At 40.8% G+C, this 24975-nt stretch overlaps 1 protein-coding gene across 6 annotated transcripts in view; it reads left to right on the top strand.

Moving 5' to 3' along the window:
- LOC115075902 (kinesin-like protein KIF19) overlaps positions 1-24975 on the top strand; it is a 61867-nt gene that overhangs the window by 2762 nt on the left and 34130 nt on the right. For 4 of the 6 annotated variants that reach the window (XR_003852637.1, XM_029576827.1, XM_029576824.1 and 1 more), the window contains exons 4-11: positions 5240-5350; positions 6257-6344; positions 7787-7923; positions 8283-8408; positions 12640-12834; positions 16353-16508; positions 18262-18384; positions 23751-23904. Coding sequence is in view for 5 of the 6 variants with exons in the window: in XM_029576827.1 (XP_029432687.1) it covers positions 5240-5350; positions 6257-6344; positions 7787-7923; positions 8283-8408; positions 12640-12834; positions 16353-16508; positions 18262-18384; positions 23751-23904 (1090 nt within the window). In the remaining variant the exon portion in view is untranslated. The remainder of the gene's footprint in view (positions 1-5239; positions 5351-6256; positions 6345-7786; positions 7924-8282; positions 8409-12639; positions 12835-16352; positions 16509-18261; positions 18385-23750; positions 23905-24975) is intronic. The other 2 variants (XM_029576828.1, XM_029576826.1) reach the window with 1 other exon arrangement.

Raw genomic sequence — 24975 nt, 5'->3', positions numbered from 1 at the left:
TCAGCACTTTACAATACGAGTCACCAATGATGACTCTTAAACACATAGCTCCTTTCTGCATGCCTCCTCTTCCTCCTAGCTATAGCATGAACTCTGGCATGTGATAATTATTAATGGGCAGCATGCAGGGCATGGATAGCTGGACCCTGCTTTGTTCGCCATACACAGTGCCCACAGCACCTCTTCATCTTCCAGCCTCTGTCATCCCTAGGCTGAGTGAGACAGAGTGTATCTACACTGAGCACTGGATGTGACTCATTCTGGGTGCTGAGAGTAGGAGGAATGGAGGAGCACTGGATGCCAATTGTGGCAGCCAAGGTAACTAACTGAGCCAGCTGCCCACATCATACTGACTTCTCCCTTCGCCTGTACTTGTATATAGATAGAACTGAGCCATTATGGTGAGATAAGAACATAAATTGCCATACTGGGTCAGACCAAGGGTCCTTCAAGCCCAGCATCCTGTTTCCAACAGTGGCCAATCCAGGCTATAAGTACCTGGCAAGTACCCAAAAACTTTCTATCCCATGCTCCCTCTCTCTGTTTTTAATATTTGGAAGAAAGATTAGTGCTTTCACTGCTTCCCTAGCTCTTCTTTTGAACACAAGTCCTTTCATGTCCGCATTACCTGCTCTGTGGTGTGCCTCACAGAATTTTTCTTAATGTAGTATACCTTTGATCTTGAAAAGGTTGGAAAACACTGATCTAGCCCAACATTGAAAACAAAATTTAAAAATCAGGAAAAAAAGTACGGTACTTATAATTTGCTCTGCAATTCTTTTTCTATTTGTTTATTTTCAAAGCCACATTAGTACAAAAAAGTAGTACTATGACTGATTTAATAGAGAAATGCAATGATCATTAGTTGCAGAGAGGTGAAGTGTACACAAGAGATCAACTGTTGTCTGTGGCATTGCAACAGGAAATAAATTGGGCAGACCAAATGGGCTTTACAAGTCTTATCTGCTGTCATATTCTGTGATACATTAGAAGATAGTTTATCCACGGGTGGAAAGAGGGCAAAACTAGAAGAATATTTAAAATGGAAGGGTATTTCTTATCTGTCACCTTTAATACCTTTTAAGCACTCTCAGCAAGATTCTTTCTATCATTCATAATAGACCTAGTCTGTAAAGTAAATGCTAAAGACATCATGTGACCTCTTGGAAGCTGCTCTTCAGGATGAGAAACTCCGTTCTCCTGAGGAATGGAGTCACTCGATGCCTTGCACTGCAGATTCTGTGCATGTCCTTTGGGACTCAGAGAAAACAACAACCTTTCATAAACATGGAAAGAATTCATTTTAGACTACTTATAATGTCATCTTAATATAAGTGGGCACTGGTATCCTAATCAGCAGCTAAAGAGAATGAGGAAGAGAGAGAGAATGGGTAAATGATTTTACTTTGCTCAGCTGCAGGGATAAAGCCATTCATTTTTATCCTTTCTAACATGTAAAATGAGTCTGTGTCTGTCCATCTGGGGTTAAAAATCTATCTAAAAAGGGATGGAAAAACATCAAATTTGGCTCACTGAAAGAAAATGGGAATATCTCAGATGAGTAAAAACAAAAAAAAACAAACGTTATTTATTTATTTAATAGCTTTTTTTATACCGACATTCGTGGTTACATCATATCGGTTTAGATTAGTGTTGTCAGAGAACAAACCCTCCAAATAAAATACCCATTTGCTTTCTGTGGGAAACAGATGCTGTGGAACATTGCTGTCTGTTCCATTCCAAAAGCTCTCTTACCTTCTCCCAGCAACTTGGCCTGTAGCAAGAGAGGAAGACAAAGAGAGAAAAAAAACTGAAACAGCTGGCAAAGGATGATGCTTCCCTCTCACAACTCTCACAACACTCACAGCACAATCTGCACCTCTCTCAAAATACTCAGTCCACATGCATGTAACCCACATACAGCACCCCCACAAACATCCCTACACATAGATGCACACACATCACACACCTCCACATACATGCTACTTGCACACACTCCACATGTAAATACACCACATAGATTTACAGAGAGAGAAACACAGATACAGCTAAGTTTTATTATTGTTCATGTGTTTTTCTTCTTTGCTTGGTTTCTAAAATTTGAATTTACACCAGAATGTTTTGTGGTAACTGAGCAAACTAAGATACTGATTCAATTTTGTACTGGGCCAAGCTGCTGGGAGTGGAAGAGAGGGTGCTTTTAGAATAGAGCGCATGTCATCATTTCACAGCCTCTAACTGCCTCCCATTACTACTACAAACCTACCAAGGCCTCATGCACACACATACAGATGCTGATGCATATGTCTTCCAAGCTGCTCTTTCCCCTTCAGTAAGGGAAAAAAACATAGAAAAGTATAGCATGTACTCAAAATAAGTAATGTAAGAACCTCGTCACCCCCTTCTATAACACGGTTGAAAGCATTCCCAAAGCCATGTCTCTGCATGCTTTCCCTAATTGTTAGCCTTGAAAATAATTCCAAGTTTTGCAAACATGGCACTGGATTTTTACTTATATTTTACCTGCAACCTAAATATATTAATACAGATTTTGAAAAGTTATATAATTAGCTACTGAATAGCATTATCAAATAGGTAATATCACAATACTTGAATTTGCTTGTACTGTTTTATACAGGCTTTGCATGTGGTGTAAGAATAGATTTTCATAATTGGTCATTATTGCCAGATTGATATTTGCCACCCTTTCCCCAATTTATTTAGTGGCAGTAATCCATATTGTAAATTTTTAGATAAACAATGATCAATTCCAGATATTCTAAAACTTAAAAGTTCAAAATGAATAACCTTTGTCTATGAAATGGTATATTGTCTCAGCCCTGACGTAACCTCTTCAGAATAAAAAGAGGGGAGGAGAAGAAAAGGAAGTAGTTTTCTTTTTCTGGGTGATTATAACAGTAAATTTTGAAATCAAGCAAGCTGATTAGGCAAGTGCTAGTTAATAACAGTGAGTGCAGTTTTCAAATGCCATTTGCTCATGTAACTGACCTTTTACTTGGATAAAAGGGCTGTTTGAAAATTGCCCACTGTATGCAGGTAAAAGTATGCACAACATTCTACAATATGCATAATTTTACCTGTAATTCATGGAAGTGTTTCTGGTGTGGAGTTAGGCCAGAGGACAGTGACAAGGCATATAATTTTTCATTTTCAAACCTATGTGGCTTGTTTTTGACACAGGAAAAAAAAGGTGCAAATCTCATTGGGTATTTATTCATTGGGCAGTTTTCAAAGAGACAGTGCATATGTATTTTCCCTTTTAAAAATGGTGCATAATCCATGAATAAAAGCACCTGTAGACCTTGCACCTATCTGCACAGTTTTGCAAGCTCAGTTTTCAAGGGAAAACTCCCCACTGGGTTTGCAACATGCAGGAATACAAGTACTTTGGTATCTGCATTTTTCGCACTACTTTAAAGCTGGTACAAAATACGCAGATGAAATTACATGTGAAAATTTGAAAATGAAATCTCCATGCTCACTTTCAATCCCCTCAGTCTAACTCTGCCCCTTTTATCATATGGGTAAAAGTAAACACGCTATGAAACAGTGCCTGCCCTTTTACCCACTCTGAGTGGGGGGACAATTTTCAAAGGGTAAGTACATGTTTACACACGCAAAAAGTTTGTAAGATTGCCACCATAATTTTAAGATTTGTTTCAGAATTTAATTCTAATTGTTTTGGGGGGGAAAGCCTAAATGTCTCTAAGTATAGATTTAAAAAAAAGAAAAGATGTAGGAAAAGAATTTTAACATCCGGAAATCTTTTATAAGAGTAGTGAGACACTCCATGCTATGCACATTCTTGCCAACACTTACATTTTATAAATGCCTACATTTTCCTTACTTGAAGGAGTCATTTTTTTTCTTTTGGACGAGAAATACATAGTCTTTATATGTCTGATTGTAAAAGGTCTTTTGACAAGTACATCCTCCTAATTAATTTGTTTGGCTGCAGAAATGGACCACCAATAACTAGATTATAACTGTTACGTCATCACATGAAGATATAGTATATTCCAATGTGTTAAAAACAGCCAGAATAGGTGTTGATGCATTTGCAGATTAGACCATGTTTAAATTGCTGCCTTGAATAACTTATCCCTCCAGTAAGCTGGAACACCGTGAGCTTCTATGCAAAAAAACATTTTATAAGATTTTTTTTTAATTGTCTTCCCTGGTTCAAAACCACTGATTAGCAGCAGGAATGTAAGCAAAATAGATTATTGCTTTCTGTTGAATTTAAAAGCTATTAGAGGGGCCGATGCAATACAGGGCGCTCACACGAGTGCACTGTTTAACCTGCTACGAGTTAAATAGGCGCTAATCCACCCCCTCATACAATAGGGGGATTAGCGACTATTTAACACTCGTCTGACGCAGAGTGAATGAGTTAGCGCTCATCATGTGCAAATGCATGTAAATGAGGCTATTGCTCATTCACTCCACATTCAAAAAACTAAATGTGCGTCTCAGATGCACATTTATCGCTCAGATATTAACGCTTGCCTGGAGTTAATAGCTGAGCGCACATAAAAAGTACAGAAAAGCAGAAAAAACTGCTTTTCGGTACTTCTTCAATTAAAAAAAAAAACAAAAAAAAAACCCTTGGCAGACCGCCGGTAAAGTCTGCATTGGTTTTCATTACTGGCAGATGGCCAGTTATGAAAACAGACACCGAGTTTACTGGCGGTCTTCATAACTCGGCGGTCTGCCGAGGTTTTTTTTTTTTTTTTTTAATTGAAGTACCAAAAAGTACCCCTAATTTGCATATTGCATGGCGCCCCCCAAGAAAGTGGGCGCTGAAAAGTCAGCGCCTGCTTTCCGCAAAACTTATTGCATCTGCCCCAGAGTTCCCAGAGATTGTTTGATCCACCTCATTTTGTTTTAGTCCTTATTCCACTTTAGACCCAGATGTATTAAACATTTTTCCCATAGATCCAAAGGTCCTAATTTACTAAGCTTTTTCCCCATAGACAAGGAATGGAAATAGAATTAGGCCAGATTTAGGAATAGGCAACCTAGGAAAGTGCCTAGGGCACCAAATATCCAGGCAGGAAAGGAGCCTGCTTCCATCTACTTTAGGACAGGAACCATCAGGGCACTGCACCTATAGGTGCCAACCCAGAATAGAATCATAGTGAAAACCCTGTAGTACATCCGGCTCAAATTTGTCTCCTTTCTTCTCTATGCCTTATCGTTATTTTTTTTTAAAAAGATTGTAATTCTGAAAGACCCAACAGAAGATCCAGATGATATACTGCGAGCAAATCGTTCCAGGGAGAAGACTTTCATATTTGATATGGTATTTGATCAGCGAGCTACTCAGGTAACATTTCTTCCTCCTACCCTTAATGGTTTCTTCTCAGTTCAAATGTTTAAAGTTTGTTTTCTTTTTCTTTTAAATTTTGATTTATATTCTTCCTTTTGTGACTGGTCAATCACTTCAAAGCAAATTACATCTAGGTCCTGTTAAGCTTTTCCTTGTCCCCAGAGGGTTTATATTGTAAGGGCCAGATTTGTTGAGGCTGTTCTCCCATTCTGTGCGTAAGGGGAAAAAAGGCTTTGTAAATTAGGTCCTAGGTTTGTATCTGAGGCAATGGAAGGTGAAGTGACTTGCTTAAGATTGCAAGAAGTGTGGGCACGATTTGAATCCTGGCTTCCCTGGTTTAGTCTTCTGCTCAAACCACTAGAATACCAGTTATCAGGGATTATATTCTTTTTTGTTTTTCTGCATTGATATGTGCATTAATATATAAGCCACTGATCCATAAGATGTCCACCACATCTTCTTGATTCCTTTTGCTTTTCCTGCTTTACAATCAAAAGTGCCATAGCACAGAAGGGGCAAGACTGCTAGAACTTTGTCTGTCTAAATTTTAGTTTGGGGGAGAGAGAAAAAGAAATTTTAATAATGCATGGAGTCACTTATGTTTTGTAAAGGATGGGCCAGTATAACAGTTACCTGCTAGAAAGTTTGAATTGCTTTTTGTAATCATGTACATGTGTTATTGATCTACATTACCAGTTTGAAAGAGGAGCTGAATTAGTAATAGAAACTGAGGGTTTCAATTTGATCTCTTCCACCTGCATATTTTCCAAAAACTATGTAGATCAAGTATCTGTTGAAAATACAGCACACTAAGGAACTTTGTTTTTGTTTCACATTACATTTTATCTTTCATTTGCTGGAATGTTTTATTTCCAGAACTGACAAACTGTCTTTATTGTTTAGGAGGAGGTATATGTGTCCACCACCAAAAAACTACTAGAAGGCGTCATTTCTGGTTATAATGCTACAGTATTTGCATATGGCCCAACAGGTATTGTACAATGCATCATAAATGTATGACCTTTAAGGCTATTTTAACTGGGAATAATGAAACAAAATCACTAACAAGTTCAGTTATATTCTGCTTAGAATTGTGCCTCAGCCGAATATATGTTTTTTAAATAAATATTTATTTTATTTACAGTTGTTTTATATACCGCCCTTCAAGGCAAATGAGATCGGAGTGATTTACAATAGAAAAAAAATCATAAAATTTACAAACTCAAACATTATTTTATTTATTTACAGTTATTTATATACCGCCAAATCATATTGGATTAACTTCGCCCTTTACTGCAGCAACACACATTTTTTACACCTGTCTTCAATCTTTTATGTGTATAAATGGGCTGTCTGAAAATTGCCATTCCCTGTACATACCCAGGTCCGTACAGACTCCTGGGTTTTGACTCCCTTCCAGCAGATGGAGACAGAGAAAGTTTTACTGATACTTAACCACGTGTGCCACCTGCAGTATTTCTCTGTCTCCAGCAGATGGTAGACGATGCAAAACCTGCAGTTCTGCAGTCTGGACAATTTTTTTTTTTTTTTTTGAGTCTTCCTCCCAGGGTTTGTTTGGTTTTTTTTTTATCCTGTCTGGTTTAGGTTGGGGGTTGGTGACCCTTCAGTACACTCGCTCTTACCTGCTAATTTTCGTTCTTGTAGTATCACAGTTCAGTCCAGAACCTGCCCATTTGGTAGAGAGGGAGAGTCGTCCGCCCAATCTGTTTGTATAATATGAAATACAGGATTGTTTAAAGTTAATTGGTTGAAGAGTTTTTGTAGTTTTAGGATATATTTTATATTTTTGGTTGCTTGGGTTTTTATTTTGGCTTGGGTACAGACTAATACTGAGGAACTGCAGGTGGCACACGTGGTTAAGTATCAGTAAAACTTTCTCTGTCTCCATCTGCTGGAAGGGAGGCAAAACTCAGGAGACTGGTCTGATCTGTGGTACTACAGGAATGAAAATTAGCAGGTGAGAACCAATTTTCCTTTCCCAAGTACAGCTAAAAGCATGCACATTCTTCCACAGCGTATTTAAGAAAGGCGTTCCCATGGCTGTGTTTTGGATGGTTCAGAAAATAAGGCGCATAGACTAGTTTTAAATCCATGTGTGTTATTTTCTCTGAAAAAAATAATACTCTCACAAAAAGCAGATGCAACTGTCCGATGGTACTTTGTAGGTGTGTACTTTCCACACAGGTAAAATGTAACTATGTATGTCTCCCAGTGCAGGACATTTTGAAATTGCCCCTAAAGGAAAAGCTCAGTGATATTTATCCATTATGTTAACACCAATAGAACTGACTGAACCATGTGGTACAGAAACAGGTCAACTCCGATGTGAAGAGCCTGGTGAAAGTATATTCAGTCAGAAGATTGTTTCCCATGCAAATTCATCAGTGTTGCATGTCCTTTAATTCTAAATAGGTGCTGGAAAAACCTACACTATGCTGGGTATGGACTGTGAACCAGGCATCTATATTCAGACTCTTAATGATCTCTTCAAAGCTATTGAGGCAACCAGTGACAACATGGACTACACTGTGTCTATGTCATACTTGGAGGTGAGATTGTGTAGGATTATATATTTTACTTCGATAATACTCCAGAACTGAGAGTCTCAACCTGTCTTTTTGGACCCAGAAGTGGTCCACAGAAGATCTCATGTATGACAAGAGAAAACTTCATTAGGAAAGTCAAAAGAATGACACAAGGCAGTCAGTGAGGATAATTATAGTTGGCATAAGTTTATAACTATTAGGTTTCACAATTTTAAGTGGGTCCCACATAGAAAAAGGTTTGGAACCAATACTGTAGTAGAGAGAGGGACTGAATAGGCAAATTCTAAATTGTTATGCAATCAGTAAATTGGTATCACTCATCACTCTTACTTTCTCTCTCTGTTTGTCTTTCTTATACTCAGATCTATAATGAGGTTATCCGTGATCTCCTGAACCCTTCCTCAGGATTTCTGGACCTAAGAGAAGATTCCAGGGGTAACATCCAAATTCCAGGCATTACTGAATTTTCTACCAATAATGCAAGGGAGGTAAGGGTCTAAGGATTAATTTACAATCATTGCTGTCCTCTAATTACCTTCTTAAATTTGACCTGAAACATCATCACTAAGCCCTGATGGGACACACATCCAAAACTGTAGATTATTTAATAGGGACTGTCTGGCTGACAGAAGAGCACTACAGTTTCTAATTACTTCCTGTGCTTCATAGCAAAGGTGTCTCAGAGACGCAGCCGTAGTGCAGATTACTGAAATTGTAAATAAGAACAAGCAAGCACATTGTAAAACATAGCAATGTGGAGTTTGATTCAAAGGCTTTTTCCAGCTAACTTTAGAGTTAGACAAAAGCCAATGTTTGAATCACTCCCGCCTCTTCACTAGGTAATTCATTACCAACACCAAATTTAGCTAGTGGGTGTTCCGGGGCATTGCTAAATCATATCCATTTAGCGCTGATATTAAAGTTATCTGGTTAACTCTGGGAGTCTCACTAGTGACCTATAAAGAGGAATATTAGCACTACCTTTTGTTCTGCTGATACCACCTCTGTTTATGCAACACAATATAGCATTAGCTTTCCCAGTTCACCTTGAGGTTATTTGATATGACATTGCTGAAATCTCTTTCCTGTTTGTCAGTTTTCAGTTCTTGCCTTGTTGTTTATTTATTTATTTATATCAAAGTTTTATATACTGCGTCAGTCAAACACAAACCAAATGCATCAGTGTAAAAAAAAAAAAAAAAGCTTTAACCTGCTTGCGGTAGAATGTGATATTAGAAATGAGGTGGAAATCCTTAGGAAGAGAATTCCAGAGAATAAAGTCGATGATGGAAAAGGCACAAGAGCAAGTTTTAATTTCCTAGCATGTGGATAGATGGATTCAGGACCAGTGGATTATGCACCTCTACCAGCAGATGGAAACAGAGCAAACTGAAGTCACAGTATATATACTCCTGCAATGACATCAGCCTGCCAGTATTCTCTGTCTCCAGCAGATGGTGGAAATGAATTTCCCTACTGCAACCTAGTCTTGAGCGCGTATTTGCACGCATCCTGGAGAGCTAGATGCCAGGGACGAACAGGTCCAAGCGCCTTCCTATCTGTGAGGCTTGCCGTCTGATAGCAATTCAGTCCTTACTGTCTCTCCATTTGAGTCAGCGCTGTTTAGATGTTCAAACCAATTTGACTACTACAGCTTTTGCCCATGTTGGAACATCCCCTCTGCCTATGGTGTCTCTGGAGGTGGAGTGGAATGGAAGGCGAGGCAATGGTCCGTTCTCCTTCCTTGTTCCCGAGGCCAAGGTTAAGTTGCCTTCCAGTATGGATCCTATCAAACAATGCGACAATGGTGGACTACATCAACCTTCAAGGTGGAACCAAGAATCAGGCAGCAGCTTGAGAGGCCCAGGAGTTGATTCTCTGGGCAGAACAGCACATGGTGTGGCTGGCAGTGTCTCACATCGCTGGAATGAACTACATTCAGGCAGATTTTATCAGTCAGAGAAGGTTAGACCCTGGGGAATGGAAGCTGTCTGAGGCAGCAATGTGTCTCATTCACAAAAGATGGGGATATCCCGACCAAAGAACACCCAAGGTATGGCGGTTTTAAAGACGCTGAACAGAACACGGTACAAAGGAATTGAAGCTCTGGTGCTGCCATGGACTTGAGGGATTCTTCTTTGTCTTCCCTCCTATGGCCTCTGGTGGACAAGGGATTACAGTGGATAAGGGATTACAGTGGATAAAGAAACATCCAGGAAATGTGGCCACAACGACCATGCTTCCCAGATCTGATCAACGTGCTATAGATGGGCCCCTGAGTTTCAGATATCAGTCAACTGTTTTCACCAGGGCCCAATATTTTTGGGACAGGCGGCTCACTTCTGTCTCGCAGCTTCACTTCTGAGAGGAGACAACTGAGATGGAGAGGATATTCCAAAGTGGTTATTTCCACCTTCTACATCCTTGACGTATGTGCGAATTTGGAGAATCTTCGAGTCCTGGTCTACTGTTGTTTGAGTGCAGCCTCAATCTGTTCAGGCTACAGTGTCGCATAATTTGGCTTTTCTACAGGAAGGGACTGGCCTTTATCTCTCTAGTGTCCAGGTAGCAACATTGGGTTATTTCCGGGATAAGCTGCAAGTGTATCCTCTGTCCACAAATCCAGATGTTCTATAGTTTTTTCCAGGGAGCTAAGAATTGTGTCCTCAGGTGTGGAACATTTGTCCATCTTGGAATATGAATCTATTCCTTAGAGGATTGGGTGAGGCTCTGTTTGAACCACTAAAGAGAGCTATGGTTCAAGACTTGACTCTTAGTGGTTTTTTTCGTTGCTATTTGTTCAGCCAGGAGAATTTCAGAGCTCTAGGCGCTGTCGTGTTGAGATTCCTTCCTACAGATATCTGATTCAGGGGTATCTTTATCCATGGTGCCTTCTTTTCTGCCTGAGGTAGTTTCGGCGGTCCATCTTAGTTAGACAGTAGAGCTTCCAGCTTTTATGGATTTGGATTCCTCTATGCCTCATGCAGGGGAGCTTAGGCTCTTAGATTGGAGGCATGCATTATTGAGGTATCTAAAGGTCACTTATGATTTCCATAGATCGCATCTCCTCTTTGTAGATCGAATCACCTCTTTGTACTGTGGAGTGGTCCAGAGAAGGGAAATAAGTCGTCTCAGGCTACAGTTGTGCAGCGGCTGAAGGAAGTGATCAAGTTGACCTGCATTTTTAAAGGGTGCACGCTGCCGGGGGGTTTAAGGTTGCACTTGACGCATTCTCAAGTAACTTCCTGTGCTGAGTCACATCAGGTGTGTCCGCATTAAATTTGCTGGGTGGCTACTGGGAAGTCATTGTCCACTTTTGCTAGGCATTATTGCTTGGATGTCGGGGCTCTGGCTTCCATGTGCTTTAATGAGTGTTCTACAAGCGGAACTCTCCATGTCCCACCTGAATTAAGGGAAGCTTAGGTACATCCCAGGAGTCTGGATTAATCTGGGTATGTACATGGAAAGGAAAATTGGTTCTTGCTAATTTTTAATTCTTGTAGTACCACGGATCAGTCCAGAGACCCACCCATTTACTGGGGGGGAAGAGTCCACTGCTCATACTGTTGCTTTGTATATAGTGCAAAGTTTTTGGAGGTTTCAATGCTGATCTCTTACGTGAAATTTGGGAAACGAGTTTTCCCATTGCCTTTTTGGGAAACTTCACCTTCTTCAGGCTCGTTAGAGGGGCGCGAGTTTGCTTAGAAGCTTGCTTAGAAATTTATGGTTCTTGCTGTCATCTTGGCTTGGGTACAGGTCAATACTAGGGACTGCAGGTGGCACCCTGGGTTATGCACAGTGTCAGTGAAACTTTCTCTGTCTCTCTGCTGGCTGGCAGGCAAAACCCAGGAGTCTGGACTGATCTGTGGTACTACAGGAACGAAAATTAGCAGGTAAGAACCAATTTTCCTTTAGCCAATGTCCTTTTATGGAAGGGATGTCAAAAGAAAATCATTTAATACAAAAAGCAAATCAGAGGCTCAGGGACTCAGAATCAAAACGTTTTTATATATCTATAAAAAGTTTTATTGTAAATCTCTACTAATAAAGGAACATGGTATCAAACTAGGTGTATTATTTTAATCTACCGTCTCTTGCCCATAATGGGCTTCAAACAATATCAGTATGTAACACCTTATATTCATGTCATGTACCAAAGATCCTTTAAAATATCACCTGAAAAAATTTTATTATCAAAAAATATCCTAATAAAACTAAGTGCTATATATATGGCACTTAAAGTGGAAAAAACTACTTTCATTCAAATTAAGTAACAAACGCAATGCTATATTTAGCTCTATGACAATGTGAACTACATCAGCTGCATCAATCAACTAAAGTTACAATTTTCAGTAGTAGCGATTCATTAATCCAACACAGCCATGTTTCGGCATCTGATACCATCCTCAGGGGTTCATCGTGATCACATCAAAACACTGCAAAGACGCTAATCTCCAAATGGCAAAACGCAAAATCATTTCCAGATCAGAGACCCCTAGTGGGAGAATATATGGATAATAAATCTAATAAACAGGTACTTTCACCTAGGAAGTTTGAAAATTGCCCAATAATTAAATATATATATATATATATATATTTTTTTTTAAATGAAATAATCTATTTTAAGTTCATTGTACAAGGCAGTAATTGGTAGCTCACAGTTCAGAAGTTTTATATTCTGCAGTTCTTTACATCTCTTCTATGTGTTGCATTACTCAGATTATGCAGCTGTTAACCAAAGGAAACAAACAGCGTACCCAAGAGCCTACTGCTGCTAACAAGGCATCTTCTCGGTCACATGCAGTGCTTCAGGTCACAGTGAAACAGAAGAGCAGGGTGAAGGATATTACCGAGGAAGTTCGGGTGGGAAGGCTTTTCATGATTGACTTGGCAGGTTCTGAGAGGGCATCGCAGGTAAATTTTATTTCTGGGAAGACCAGGAACAGCATCTTCCTTCTACTAACCTTTTTTTTTATTAAAACAAGATATAAAATAATTTGTACGCATATGAGAGAAATGTGTGCCATCTTGTAAAGACTGTTTAAAAAAGTTTGTTTATATATATGCAAATAACTACTTCTTGCCAGCAATAGGTGTAGCAGCTAGTAAAGTTAGAATCTGTCCAGCTGGATGTGAAATTGCTGTCGGACATGGTAAACTAGTTACAAAGGTGATCTAATGAAAATAGGAATGATTCGAATGGAAACAAATGGCTAGATTGATTTATTTATTTAAGAGCTTTTATATACCGATAACAGTTTGCACATCGTATCGGTTACAAGAAACAGAGGTTAAATATCATTGCATAAACATTTACATTGAACAATTGGTAACATATTTGGTTAACAGAAGAATGATTACATGGTAGCATATATGCATAAATACATTACATGGTAGCATATATGCATAAATACATTAAATAAGTAATACGTATCATAATTAATACTTATCATGGAATGCTAAGCCAAGAGAGAATCAGATAGTTGGAAGGATGGAAGTCCAGACAGGTTTACATTTACTGAAAAGAGAACACATGAAATTAAATTTGTTAAAAGAAAACCAAATAACCAGTTGTGTAGAGATAGCTAATACTGTATAAGGACTGATTCTTAGTAGTCTGGAAATCTTACATCTCTTTAATATGTTAGCCTAATAAAGATATGACATCTACCCACCTGCTTTGTTTGGTTTTCTTTTAAAATATTTATTTTTGAAAGATTACCATAGTATCCCTCTTCTGCTATCTAATACAATAAATGAATGATTAGTTGATTGATTATTTATTTGCTCATATTTATGTGATGCCTTACTAGAAAAGAAACAGTCCAAGGCACCAAAAAACATATAAATAAGCCCAAACTTTGTGCTTATGAACAAATGAAAAATGCAATCAGGTTAAAAAGATACCATCAGGTATAGCATACCTATAGTGAACCTTATAATTCATAAAAATAAAATTCTAAAACAGTGTGTACTAAGGGTTAAGCCAGCCTTCTTATAACTATTCCATCTAGCTTTTTTATAACAAAGAAAAGCATAAAGTCTCACTGCTTAACACTTTAAAAATAAAATATTAAACGTGGGCAGTCAATCAAAAGCTACTGTAAAAAGAAAAGCCTTTACCATTTTCGGATCATGCAGGCTATGCAAGGAGCTCAGTAGAGAGTTCCACAAAGAGGAGAAGATCCTTTTACTGGTCCCTGGCAGATAGCTGAAGCAGAATCTCATTTGCACAACGCAGCTACCTCTTTGGAATATACCACTGCAGCTTATCGCTCACATATAACAAATTAAATCATTTGTTATTCATCTGCAGGTGAATGCTGCTTCACTGTAAGCAAGAATGAAGACCAAAGTTGCTAAGAGCTAAACTTTCAAAGCCATTAACATAAATGGCTCATTAGAAAATCTGCAAAAAAAAGGGCAATGCACAAAAGAAGATGTGGAGTAAAGAACACACACAAAGAATGGCAAGGCCAAGCCTTTATGCAGTTTGTGACAGCATAAAATGAGAAATGAATATATAGCCAGTATTAGAATTCAACAAAGCTGTGGCAAGTGTCTACTGAGGCTGTAATAGAGCTTCCTGCGGCACCGGGAAGCTATGCTGAATTCTTACTGGCTACATAATAATTTCTCTTCTTAGAAGCTCCCAGAAATGCTGTCACAAACTGCATATGGCTTTAATGCACCTCCGAGGCCATTTTACAGAGTTCAATTCTGTTGAAGAAATGCCATGGTACCTATCTCCCCTTCAGATTAGCAACAACCAGGCTGTAGCATCGCTGTTCCCTGATCACTCTACAGTATCATGGAGATGTGTATCGCAACTAATTCAGATTGCCTTCCTCCATTGTTGAAATGATTTGTTTTGTTCTAATGGTATGATTGGTGGTTGTTCCTCCTGACTCAGTTACCGTGAGAAACGCAGCCATATCGAGGAATTCACATGTTTTTCAACTATGGACTGCCTCCATTCTCGTGCAACAAAATTGAACAGTTTATGCTTTGCCACACATTTGTCCTTGCCATTCATTAGAAAATTTGCCTGTCATTGCATACAAAAACTATGCACATAAATCAATTTTGCATGTAATTTTCTGCACACAATAAAGAGGGGTTCTGGTTGATGGGAGGGTAGAATTCAGATATACATGCATACTTTTTGATTTTAAAACTTATGCATATAAATTCGCATGCACAAATTATGCTGTGCCAGAAGCAGATGTAGCTTTGTGTGCAGAAGTTTCACCAGAAACTAGGATGCGGCACACTGCAGGAAGCTAAGTCTGAAGTGTCTAAAGCTTTGTAACGGGGACAGGTTACCCAAGCCATTACCAATTTAGACAAGCATGGATCCGTCTTGCCTGACTGACAATGGTTAACATTCTCTGAAGGTACCCATATCCAGCAGATGGAGACAGAGAAAGTTTTACTAACACTGACACTTAAGAAGAGGTGCCACCTGCAGACTCTCAGTATTTCTCGATTTCTCTGTCTCCAGCAGATGGTGGAGGTGCAAAGCCTGCAGTCTGACTGAAAAAAAAAAAAAGATAAAGATTTGCATTTGTTCTTCAGTGTTCGCCTCCCAGAGAGATGTTAGGTCCTGGTGGGGCCATCCCCTCTGGTACGCTAAGGGACCGGACCACCGGTAATCTCTTCCCCAGCTCCTTACCTGGCTGGAGCCACGTGGGGTTACAACTCCAGCTCCAGTAACCTGCCACCAGAGGGGATGACTCCGCAGGATCTAATAACCCCCTGGGAAGAGAGGGAAACACTCCCTGCTACAGAAGAACTACTTCCTTTTTTTTTTTTTTTTTAAACTTGATTCAAAACTTTATAGCTAGTTCACTTTTAATAATTTCAAGGGATAGCCTAACCCCAGAAACAGGGCAAGACTGCAGGGTTTGCACCACCTCCATCTGCTGGAGATAGAGAAATACTGAATGGATGCAGGAGGCACCCCAGGTTAAGTTTTTCTCTGTCTCCACCTGCTGGAAGGGAGGCATAACCCATGGTCTGGACTGATCCGGATACATACAGGGAAATACACTACATCTACCGGTTCACTTTTATCCACATGTTTATTAACCTCTTAAAAAAAATGAAGCAGAAATCCAATAACAGCTGCTCCGGGCAGCATCTCACCATTAACTAACCTTTTTTAAACCAAGTAACTAGGGGCATGAATTCTTTTCACTGCTTTGCACTGACATGAAAATCCTTGATGTCTATTCATAGGCTATAGTTACCTTGATTAGAAGCCATCTGAAGAAGGGACCTATGTGGTTTTGATAGCCTAATATCTTTTTTTGTTGGTTCTGTAAAAGGTATCACAGCCTACAGACACCAGCTTACTCCAGGACTGATATGGTTACTAAAACGCTGTAATTACTATTACTATTGATTCCCCCTTTTCTCTTTTTCTTAAGCAGACTCAAAACCGTGGTAAGAGAATGAAAGAGGGTGCTCATATTAACCGCTCGTTGCTGGCCTTAGGGAACTGCATTACTGCTCTGAGTGAGAAAGGTGGAAGTCGTGCACACTATGTCAACTTCAGAGACAGCAAACTCACACGTCTGTTAAAGGTATGGTGCAGTCTTTGAAGAAATCAGAATATTCATTTCAGGAGAAATAATCAAAACTGGGCTCCTTGGCGCAATCTTTCTGGGTACTTTATACCCATAGGGTTTGCACCATAAGGCAACTTTGCCACTCATTGAGAACTCCATATTCAAAAGGTTTGAATGGCTAAATTCAGGACATAAATGTACAAACTGCAGGATTTAAAAATCCTTCTGTGCCAACCACCTCTGATTTATCTGGGTAAGTGTTTAAATGGCTAAAACGGACCTGAATAAAATTGGAGGTGTTCTGGGAGCAATCTGGGGTGAGGCTTAAGTTATCTGGATAACAGCTGGATAATGCTGTATATCAGCTAAGTTATCTGGATGATTTTAGTCGTGCCAAAGGGCTGTCCTAAAGTTAGCCAGATACATTTCTTGGCTCATTTTGGAATTAACCTTGTATATTCAGCGGCATTTCTTTGCCTCTGAATATCCAGTTTGTTAACCAGGTAAGATTTTATCCGATTAACTTACCTGGACAGCCCATGGCTGAATATGGACCTCTGGGGGAAAAAAAGAAAAACTAGAATGCTAAGCAGGTATCTAATCCCCTATCTTAAAAGAGTTGTTAACCAAATCCCCCTTGCTCCACACCCCTGAACACCATATTCAGCCCAGTGAGCCACTTTTGAAGTACAATTGAGCTGAGAGCTCCCAGCATATTGGTATTAATTTATTCTAGGTAGAATGAACAATGGTTGGGCCCTTCACTGATAGCTGTCCGTAAAGGGACCAGTCCTCATTTAAAACTGGCTAAAGTGTTTTTTTTTCTACAGCCTGGTGCTACTGGGGGTGCAAACCATGCAATTGCATGGGACAGCACAACCAGTGGAAGAGCAGGGGTGGCGGCAGTAGTGGCAGAAGCGAGAGAGGCCTAGTGGGGTCTCTGGCAGAGTCCATCTTGCTCGTGGCCTCAGAAAAGAGTGAAAGAGGGAATGTGTGTATGCGAGAGAGAGAGAGATGGAGCATGTATGTGTGAGAATTATTTATTCAGTTCAGAGCTGTAATGAGGGACTCTGGTGCTATGGAAAGGAGGGACCAATTAATTTGTGTTGCCTCCCCAAATCCTCCTTGTAAAAATGCTTAAGGGCAAGAAAGTCACACTAATAGAAACCCCAGAAAAGAAATGAAAATAAGTAGTTACCATACTGAGTCAGACCGAGGGTCCATCAAGCCAGCATCCTGTTTCCAACAGTGGCCAAACCAGGATACAAGTACCTGGCAAGTACTCAAATATTAAATAGATTCAATGCTACTAATTCAGGCCTCACGCAGTGGCTATTCCCTAAGTCACTCTCACTAATAGCAGTTTCCTATCATACCCTAGATCAGTCCAGACAAAAACGTTTCTGAAACTGCTACATAAACTAGCACGCTACCTGGAGTCCCTCCGCATTTCTTTGACTCCAGCAGATGGTAGAGGTGAAAATACTTTTAGTTAGGTGTACCCCTCTTGAACCCTCTATTTGATGCTTAAGGCTCTTTTAGTTCACCTTTTGAGCCATTTAGGACCAGTAAGTTTTTCATCTAGAGTTAACCATATAACTTTATCTGGTTAATGCTGAATATCAGCGCTAGTTGGATACATTTTAGCCTCCCCCCTCACTCTGCCTCTCTTTATCTAGCTAAACATTAACTAGTCTGACAAACATTTTGAATATGAACTTCTTTAGTGATTATGGGTAGGCTGTCTCAGTTGTCTTTTGTTTCTTAGGATTCTTTAGGGGGAAACAGTAGGACGGTTATGATTGCCCACATCAGTCCTGCCAGTACCTACTTTGAAGAATCCAGAACAACATTGATTTATGCTTATAGAGCAAAGAACATCAAGACTAGGGTAAGTGGTCTGTCCACGATTTAAAACTCTGCAGTTTATTTATTTAAATAAAATATTTGTATCCCACACTCTCCAGAGTTCAGAGTGGGTTACAGCTGAACATACCCAATACGTTAATTCAGAATATATATGGAAAAATTAACAGCTCTGAAGCATGAAACTTTACATTTTATGATACTTGGGAATCATGGAATTTGATTTCAACTATTGCAAATAAAGATCCATTCCTCAAGTTTCAATGTTTAGTATGCAGTGTCTTAAATACAGTTGTTATCTGTGAACTATTGCTGTTAAAATACATTTTCTTGTCTAAAGGTGGTGGTTGGAAAAGGCATAGAAATAAAGGATAGTGTAGTCATATTATGATGCTCTAAGAATAGCAAGAGGTTGACTATATTTTCACGTAGATAAGCAGCTGAATTAGCCATGCTGTCAAGGTACGTCTTCCATGCCACTAGGTGGCGGAGGTCTCTATAGCAAAGCCTTTCAGCCGGGTGCTCCCTCTTATATCCTCTCTGATTCACCTCAGGCTCCTCAGTCAGTTTTTTTTTCCGCACAGCAGTTGGTACGCGGAGCTCTGATCTTCTGTGAGAGAAACTTTCTGAAGTAAAAAAAACAAAACAAAAAAAAACCAGTGAAAAAAAAACAGCAGCACTTCTTCAATTCAGTAACAGTGAGAAGAATGCCACGTCCTGGTTTCAAATTTTGCTCTTGTGGCAAAATTATATCGGCCACCGATGGCCACACATCCTGTTACTTATGTCTGGGTCCTTCCCATGACCAAGTAAATTGTGAGGACTGCGGACGTATGTCCCCATGAGCCCAGCATCAGTGGGCAGCCAGGATACAGGATCTTCAAGCCAGGACTTCGGGTTCCTATACCCCATCTGAGGCCTTAGTAAGGTCTTCACCAGGCCCGAAGGAAGAGGTCTCCCTCATCGAAGAGAGCCTCCTCAGTGGACCCTGCAGGGTTAGAACATCCACTGTTGCTTGCCCATGAAAAAACAGGGCATGGTGAACTGGGGATGCGTCGGTGGGATCACAGACGCACGCGGCGCATCGACGATCAGTGGTCAGACGCGCCGATGCGACTCAGAAATTAAAAAGCGTCAAGGTACCAGGAGAGGTACGGCTCATCGACGCACCAGAGGATGTCCAGCGCAAAGACGCCTCTGCATCAAAAACGCCGACGCACAGACACTGATGCATCTGTACCTCTTTTAAAAGATGCATCGTCGACACATACGGCGCACTGCTGACGCAGTTACCACAGAAACAACACAAGAATCACAATTTGGGTCATAAGAAACCAAGGGAAATATCTCCTCTGCCAATTTTGAACCCTGAACCAGAATTTTCGCCTCATATTTCGCCTACATCTCCTACTTCACATAGAACTTTCTCATCTGAGTTCATAGTTTCTATTGATGCATTGAGCCCTGGTCAACCTCAACCGGATCCAGGTCATGATTCAGAAGAGGTAATCCCATCTACTCTTCCACCAAGTACGGAACCAATACCATTTCCATTGACTTCAGGTCTAGCTACTCAAGCTATGACCCAAAATACCAATATTCTAACTCATTTCCTACAATCAGTAGAAAAATCAAATATCCCACCTCAACCGGCTGCCTTGCCAACGATTCCAGTGGTCCCTACCGTACCGGATCCAGTACCACATTCATCCCCAATTGAATACGATACTGATTCCTCTGTAGAGGATTCCACGGGTTACCCATCCGACCCTGCAGAGATACCTCCAGAACCATCTTCACCCCCAGAAGATTTATCTTACTCTCAATTCATCGAGAAAGTTGGCCAATTCTTAAAAATTGAAACCAGGAAACTACCTGACCCACAGCAGGAAATGATGGGCATATTAAAAATTTTTGATGCCCCCACAGAACCGATAGCCCTACCTCAGCATTCCGTTCTCACACAGCTGATAGAAAAATCCTGGGAGACTCCACTGTCCACAACACCAACATCCAGGAAGATAGATATGAAATATAAAATTAAGGATTCTCCTTTTCATGCTTCCAGTCAGCTTCCACATAACTCCATTGTCGTTGAGTCGGCAATGCAGAAGGCACGAACATCTCGCATTCATGCAAATACTCCACCTCATAAAGACCATAAGCTGTTGGATGAGTTTGCAAGGAAATCCTTTAATTCATCAATGTTAAACACGCATATTCAGAATCATCAATTCTATATTACTCAGTACCTGTTTGACAATTTACAGGCACTTAAGTCGGATCTACAGCAAAAATTTCCCGATTATGCCTTTACCTCCTTAATACCACAGCATGGAAGAAGGATTAAGGCACTTGCTCAGGTCCGTTTACGAAGGATTTGATATCTCATCAAGGGGTTCAGCAAATGCTCTGGCTGCACATCGTCTTGCATGGCTTCGTTCCAGTGCCATACGAGATGATGTCCATGACAAATTAGCAAATTTGCCGTGTCATCCAGACAACCTTTTCGGAGATAAATTCACTAAAACTGTATCGAAGCTTAAGGAACAGAAGACTGCTGTCCTCTCCTTGACTTCATCACATCAGCCATCCACTTCGCGACGACAATAATCCTACCTCGGGTTCCTACAGGAGACCCCCCTATAGGCCATTTAAACAGTTTTCATACAACAAGCCTTAGCCCTACCAAACTTCGAGGCAACAACCGTACCAACCTCAAGTGCCTCGCCACAGGACAAGGACCCCTCGCCAGCCTAGACAACATGCGGATCTTCAATCTGTCAAACCTCAGACCGGTTTTTAAGAATTCCGCCGCCACCGTCTTATCCCCCAGTAGGGGGCAGATTGTCAAATTTTCTTCCCGCCTGGAATCATATCACATCAGATCAATGGGTGTTATCGATCATAGCTCACGGTTACAATCTTCATTTCTCATCCTTCCCAACCCTTCCACATTGGGTTCCATAAAAACAATTGACATCTCACAAAGAACCTCAGCTGAAAGAAATTCAGAATCTTCTACAAAACTGCATTCAGAGGTTATCTTCCCAGCAATTCCGTCTGGGATTCTACTCCCAATATTTTCTAATTCCCAAGAAATCAGGAGGACTGCGTCCGATATTGGATCTCCGTTCCCTGAACAAACATCTCTACAGGGAGAAATTCAAAATGACTTCTCTCAAATCCATCCTTCCCTTTCTTCAACCAAAGGATTGGATGTGCTCCCTGGACTTAAAGGATGCCTATGCACACGTTCCAATACACCCCAGTTCCTGATGCTACCTATGTTTCCAGGTGGACAATCAACATTACCAATACAAGGTTCTCCCATTCTGCCTCTCCTCTGCACCCAGAGTATTCACCAAGTGTTTAGCAGTGGTGGTGGCGCACCTTCGTTGTCAAGGGGTGCAAATATTTCCTTATCTGGATGGTTGGCTCCTAGTAGCCTCCAATCAGACCCTGTTATGGGCCAATCTCCTACGAACTATTTCTTGCCTAGACAATCTAGGCCTTCTCATAAATTATGAAAAATTACATCTACAGTGCACCCAAACTTTTCAATTCATAGGAGCCGTCATTGATACGATACAGGATAAGGCTTTCCTTCCCCATCCGAGAGCAGTGGCTCTCTCTACTCTGGCTACTGATCTCCTTCAGACTTAGATAACATCTGCTCGCCATATTCTAACTCTTCTCGGCCACATGGCAGCTGCGATTATATGTAGTCCCTCATACACGACTCCACATGCGTCACCTACAATGGGGACTGAAAAACCAATGGAATCAATTTCTCCATCCATTATCCACTCACATTACCATGACAAACAGTATGAAAACAGACCTTCAGTGGTAGATTTCTCCATCAACATTGCAGACAGGGGCGCCAATGAGGCCGTTACGACATCATCTAATACCCACCACAGATGCCTCCCCCAAAGGTTGGGGAGCTCATCTAGACCACCTAACAACTCAGTTTATGGTCGACATTCGAGAGGACTCAACACATCAATCTACTAGAGCTCAAAGCGGTCAGAAACGTCCTTCGAGCTTCCAAAGAATCTCTTCGAGGGAAGATAGTCATGATTCACACGGACAACCAAGTCACTATGTTTTACATAAACAAGGAAGGAGGGTCTGCAGGGAAACAGTACAATTACTAGAATGGGCTCATCAACGAACAATATCTCTTTAAGCAACTTATCTGCCCGGGATTCAAAACTCCAGGGCAGACAAACTCAGCCGGATATTTCATCCTCACGAATGGCAGTTGGACAAAGTAGCTGAACGCCTATTCATGATTTAGGGTCACCCATCAATCGATCTTTTTGCAACAGAAAACAACGCACAGCTGGAAAACTTCTGTTCAATATACCCAAGCTCGCAAAGGATTGCGTCGGATGCTTTTTTGTGAGTTGGTCTCACAACCTACTATATGCATTTCCACCAATACCTCTCATCTCCCACACCATACAGAGATGCATCAAAGATGAAGACTGTTTGATCTTAATAGCACCAGCTTGGCCAAGACAACCATGGTATAGCTACCTAGTTCACCTATCAATCTGCAATCCCATTCCCCTGGGAAACAGCCCTCAGCTACTAACCCAGGACAACGGGTCTCTCCTACATCTTCTTCATTCCTCCCTACATCTCACTGCCTGGAGATTGAGCACGTCACATACCAGCACCTAGATATTTATCCTGCTCTTCAGGACATATAGGTATCCTCAAGGAAACCTTCAACTCAACTCAATTACAAAAGAAAGTGGTTCCTCTATGCTTCTTGGTGTTCAACAACGGAAATAGACCTGTTCACTTGTCCACCTGAACAACTTCTTTCATACCTGCATTTACTCTATATTGAGGGCCTGGCGACTTCCTCACTCTAAGTCCATTTAAGTGCTATTGCAGCTTACCATACTTACATTAATGGAGAACCCATTTCGTGTCGCACTCTAGTATCCAGACAGCATGGCTAATTCAGCTGCTTATCTACATGAAAAGAGCAAGTTTGCTTACCATAAATGGTGTTTTCCATAGATAGCAGATGAATTAGCCATGCTGACCTACCCGCCTCCCCGAACAGTTCCAGTAACACCTGCACTTGCTTTAATACTGACTGAGGAGCCTGAGGTGAATCAGAGAGGATATAAGAGGGAGCATCCGGCTGAAAGACTTTGCTATACTTAGAGAGCTCCGCCACCTAGTAGCAAGGAAGACATACCCTGACAGCATGGCTAATTCATCTGCTATCTACGGAAAACACCGTTTACGATAAGCAAACTTGCTCTTTTGATACAGTAATTAGGTAGAGATGAAGAATGATTCTGAGATGTTGTTCTTAGATCAGGTCAAAGTATGACCATGACTTGGTTCTGAACCCATTAGGTAAAACAGAACTTGCTAAATGTTTCCTACCACATTGCTCAGTACACCAGCATCATTGGTGAGCTACGGAAGGAGATAGAGCGTCTTAAGAGCAAGGTGGAGCAACAGGAAAAGGAGAAGAAGATGAACAGGCCTGACATTAGAAACATCCAAGGTAGACCTTGTATACAATTCCCTTTGAGATTTCATCTTTACCCACAGCATCTCTTTCAACTTCAGACATCTATAATTGGGAATCTCCCTCAGAAGCTTAGAGGCTGATATTCAAAGATCACTGAGTGCTTCAATTTAGAGGATTGTTGTCAGATGATCTTAGATGCCTAAGATTTGGGCTGAAAATAGTTGCCAACTTTAAGATCCTAAAACTGGGTTAAGTTTAGAACAACTATTTCTTTGCCTAACTTCATTCTCCCAACCTGCCTTGGCCTCTGGCCTCATCCGTTTTTATACACTGCTACCATAGCAGTGCAGGGTGGAAGGGCAGTCTCCCCTATTTACCCTACCCGCCCTGCCCCCAAGGATGGCTCTGTAAGTAACATGGGTTGAATATGGATCACTGTCTCAGTTTTTTCTGGATGGAAGGTAGAGTTTATGGATTGTAATCCATATTCACATTTTATTATATAACTAAAATTGAATCTACTTGGACTACAATCCAAAAAAGCACACTCTCCCCTCTTAGAAGATGCCTAGATGGTGTTGTGCCCTTTTCTTTGATGAATCCATCTCCTGGATACAGTTATCTTTGTAGTTTGTATGCAACAGTGGATCCAATCGCATACTGATTTTGATGTCACTTGCAGGCGTAATGTCTTTAAAAAGGAGACATGCCTGGGCCAACCCTGTTCCTGGTTCGATTCTTGGATCATATCTTCTGCACCCCAGGTAGAGCTCATGATACAGGGTTCTGGAAAGAGCCCTGGTGCATCCTTTCTGTCCTCAGGATCATTGCTGCAATGACCAGACTAGGAATGGCTGGGGGAGGGGGAGGCCTATTAAAATAGGGGAAAAAAATCTCCATTTACCCGGGTAAAATGTCTTTGCTGACAAATGCCTTCTGCCAGCTAAAAATACGTGTGGGCTTCCACAGCATGCATGCTTTTAGCTGGCTTACAGAGGATGATCCAGGGGAGTAAAGCAATGTAAGCACATGGTTTTGCTCCCACCAAGCTGCCCTTACTGATAGGAGTTGCAAAGTACACGTGGCAGTTTGCAGCTGCCGATT

The sequence above is a fragment of the Rhinatrema bivittatum genome, chromosome 14, assembly GCF_901001135.1.
Source record: "Rhinatrema bivittatum chromosome 14, aRhiBiv1.1, whole genome shotgun sequence".
NCBI lineage: Eukaryota > Metazoa > Chordata > Amphibia > Gymnophiona > Rhinatrematidae > Rhinatrema > Rhinatrema bivittatum.
The sequence above is the reverse complement of the archived record's forward strand: the minus strand, read 5'-3'. Positions and strand labels throughout refer to the sequence as shown.